The 2862-nt window shown below is 37.4% G+C and overlaps 1 protein-coding gene across 1 annotated transcript; it reads right to left on the reverse strand.

Moving 5' to 3' along the window:
• Positions 1 to 718: 718 nt before the first annotated feature.
• On the reverse strand, positions 719 to 1969 carry tirap (toll-interleukin 1 receptor (TIR) domain containing adaptor protein). Its single transcript, XM_020600461.1, has 3 exons — positions 1805 to 1969; positions 1103 to 1699; positions 719 to 935 (listed from the first exon to the last, which is right to left on the reverse strand). The coding sequence occupies exons 1-3, from the start codon at positions 1809 to 1811 to the stop codon at positions 748 to 750; spliced, it is 792 nt and encodes a 263-aa protein (XP_020456117.1). The 5' UTR covers positions 1812 to 1969; the 3' UTR covers positions 719 to 747.
• Positions 1970 to 2862: the final 893 nt, after the last annotated feature.

A 2862-nucleotide genomic window follows, 5' to 3' on the forward strand; every position in this document is an offset into this window, starting at 1 on the left:
CCTCTATTTCACTTCTTGCATCATACTGAAAGTGCTGCAATGCCTGATCAGGGGGTTTCCAAGACTGAACCGCGGTTCATTTTATTATCTATTTTTAAATTTAGCAATAGAGTTAAATTTTTTTTATCTAAATCTTCTTTTATTTTTGTACCACTTAATCAAGTCTTGCCAGTTTAGTCTTGTCTTAGTCATAGAAAATGACATTGTGGTTTAGATTTAATCACCAGAAACGCAACACACTTTTGTCTTGCTGTAGTTATCATCAGAAAAAAATGTTTTCGTCTATATCAAAAACAGCCATTTTAGTCAAACCTCAGTGGACAGCTTCCAGGTTAGAATTCATCCAGTGATTTTAAAGTTAATTAAAACTAGTAAGGAAAACCTGCCATGTGGTAGCGTTGGGTTAAAGCTATAGTAGGTATCAGGGACTAATACAAAACAATGACAAAAATATAATGCACCAGCTAATTTAATGATTACCCAATATTTTATATTGAGTGGTCCAAACTGCAACTATCTGATATGACTGGTCCTTACTATATAGGACTTGTACTATATATAGTACAAGAACACACACACACACACACACACACACACACAACCTCCTATACACCAAGTGTTGATCAAGTAGCTTACCTTTCCTTGTAATCACAACATAACATGATATAAGCACCACTAAAGTTGAGTACAGTCAATAGCAGAACGGTTTTCCATTCAGAGCCCGTTGACCTTCATCATGTTCTCCAGTTACTGTTGATGATGATCACAGCAAATGTCATTCAACCTTTCATCTCTCCTCGGCATCAATTCCAGAGAAAGTGAAGTCTCAGCCTGGTGTGTCTTTGGCAGCAGCTCATCTGTCTCACTTAATTTGCTGCTAGAGCTGTCCATGTTGCGATCATTTGTCTCCTCTTTTTTAACCAAGCCTTCAAGGTCTGGAGAGGAAAAGAAGAAGATATTATCAGAGGTTAATACACCTCCAGAAACTCTTTACAGATGGGATGTTAAATTGCCATGACTGAAAAGTATATCAGCAGATCTAATTTTTAACTTGGGGCTTATGGAGCTGGACCAGCAAACAAGATTTTTTGTCATTACTCACAATCGAGCACAGTCTGGTTGATGCGAGTATAGCCTCGGCAAGTGTTATTGCTCAGGTTAATGTAAACATAGAACTTCAGTTCCTGGGGGTACTGGGAGTGGGACAAGTTATAGACCAAGGGGATCAGTCGATTGGACATAGGGCCTTCTGCTAGAGTCTGGTGCATCATATACGTGCACAAATCTTCCTGCAGGAAGTTAGGAGTGATAAGCAGAGCTTGTAGGTGGCTGTCCTGCACAGCCTGGCAGAACTCTGTGAAGATTGCACCTCCTGGGCCGACATCCCTCTGCCATAGAAAACACCTAAGACTGTGAGGTGAAGTCTCCAGGAAAGACACCAGGCGATTAGCCACTTCAGTGTCAGCATGACTGTGGCACACAAGCAAGTCATATTTTCGATTATATCTCTGCGGCGAGCTCAGAGCAGAATGTGGCTGTGGTGGTTTAGAAGGAGCTGTTTCTGGTAATGACGAGAATGAAGGTGGAGAAGAAAATGAGGATGTAAATGAAGATGATGTTGACACATTTGTCACTTTAGCTTCTTGTTCATGTTGTGTTGATAGAGATACACGTGGTTTCAAGAGTTTTTGGAACAAGCCTGAAACGAGACACACAAACTATTCATGATATCCATGAATTCTTCCTAGTCCAGCTATAGGTCACAAATATGTTTTGAAACATATAAATAGAAACTGGAACTTACCATGCATTTTGACAGCATCATCATTTCTGTTCAGCTCCTTTCCAACATTCTTCTAAGAAATGCATTTGCTGGTTTCATTTCCAATGAAAAATTTTTGCTCTTGCTGCAATGTGACTTAATCCAGTGATGGCAACTGAATATAACAAAGACAAAAAAACAATTTGTTAAGTGTCACTGACATTATGAGAGAAAAGAGGAAGTAACTGCTCGATGTGAAGCTTCAACATATTCAGGCAAATTTCAAGTGCGAAGTGTCAAAGGCTTTATACTTCACTGAGCAGGGAGTTTACCAAAGGTATTTGTTTGGACAAAAACATACAAATAATTGAAATGAAGTACACCCAAGTCCATAATCTTTATTATGTGTTTTACATACAGTGTCCATGTGACGTAATCTGACATGCATCATATGCACAGCTGGAAGTTTTTTATACCTTTAGAATGTGTTGAACATAATATCAGCTTAATCTGAGCAAATATTTAGTTTTTGTTAGTAAAATCAGATACCAGCAAACTAACATTGATTTGATTTGATTTGATTTATTTATTCTTTCAAACATGTAACAACAGTCAGTATGTAATCACACATAATTCCAGACATATCCACAAAAAATATTTTCAATTTGCTTATACCTAGTACCTAGTACATGCTTGAACGGAGTAGGAAGAAGTTAGACTTATCCAGTCCTACCCCATGACATCATTTTATCATCATTGGCTTGCAAACAGTATTACTACATGGATACATATTCTACATCCACACTCCCATCTGATTATCATTGAGCCTGTTCTTGCCCATATCTTGATTGACACATACCTTTATATCTGTGTTTAAACTCATCAATTTTCTTACTGTTTTTTATGTCCATACTTAAATTATTCCATAGCTTTACTCCACTTATTGAAATACAGAATCTTTTTTTGGTTGTACATATAGCATGAGTTTTATAATTTAACTGACCCCTTAGATTGTATTCCCCTTCCCTTTCATTAAATAGTTTTTGAATTCCACCAGGTAATAAATTGTTCCTGGCTTTATACATAAACACAGCAGTCTT

This window comes from Monopterus albus, unplaced genomic scaffold, assembly GCF_001952655.1.
Source record: "Monopterus albus unplaced genomic scaffold, M_albus_1.0 scaffold46.1, whole genome shotgun sequence".
NCBI classification, from domain to species: domain Eukaryota; kingdom Metazoa; phylum Chordata; class Actinopteri; order Synbranchiformes; family Synbranchidae; genus Monopterus; species Monopterus albus.

Bases quoted from the DNA above. Each gene is read 5' to 3' on its own strand.
- tirap (XM_020600461.1), bottom strand. The intron at 936-1,102 runs GTGAGTAATGAC...TTTCCTCTCCAG, and splicing joins CAACCAGACTGTGCTCGATT to ACCTTGAAGGCTTGGTTAAA.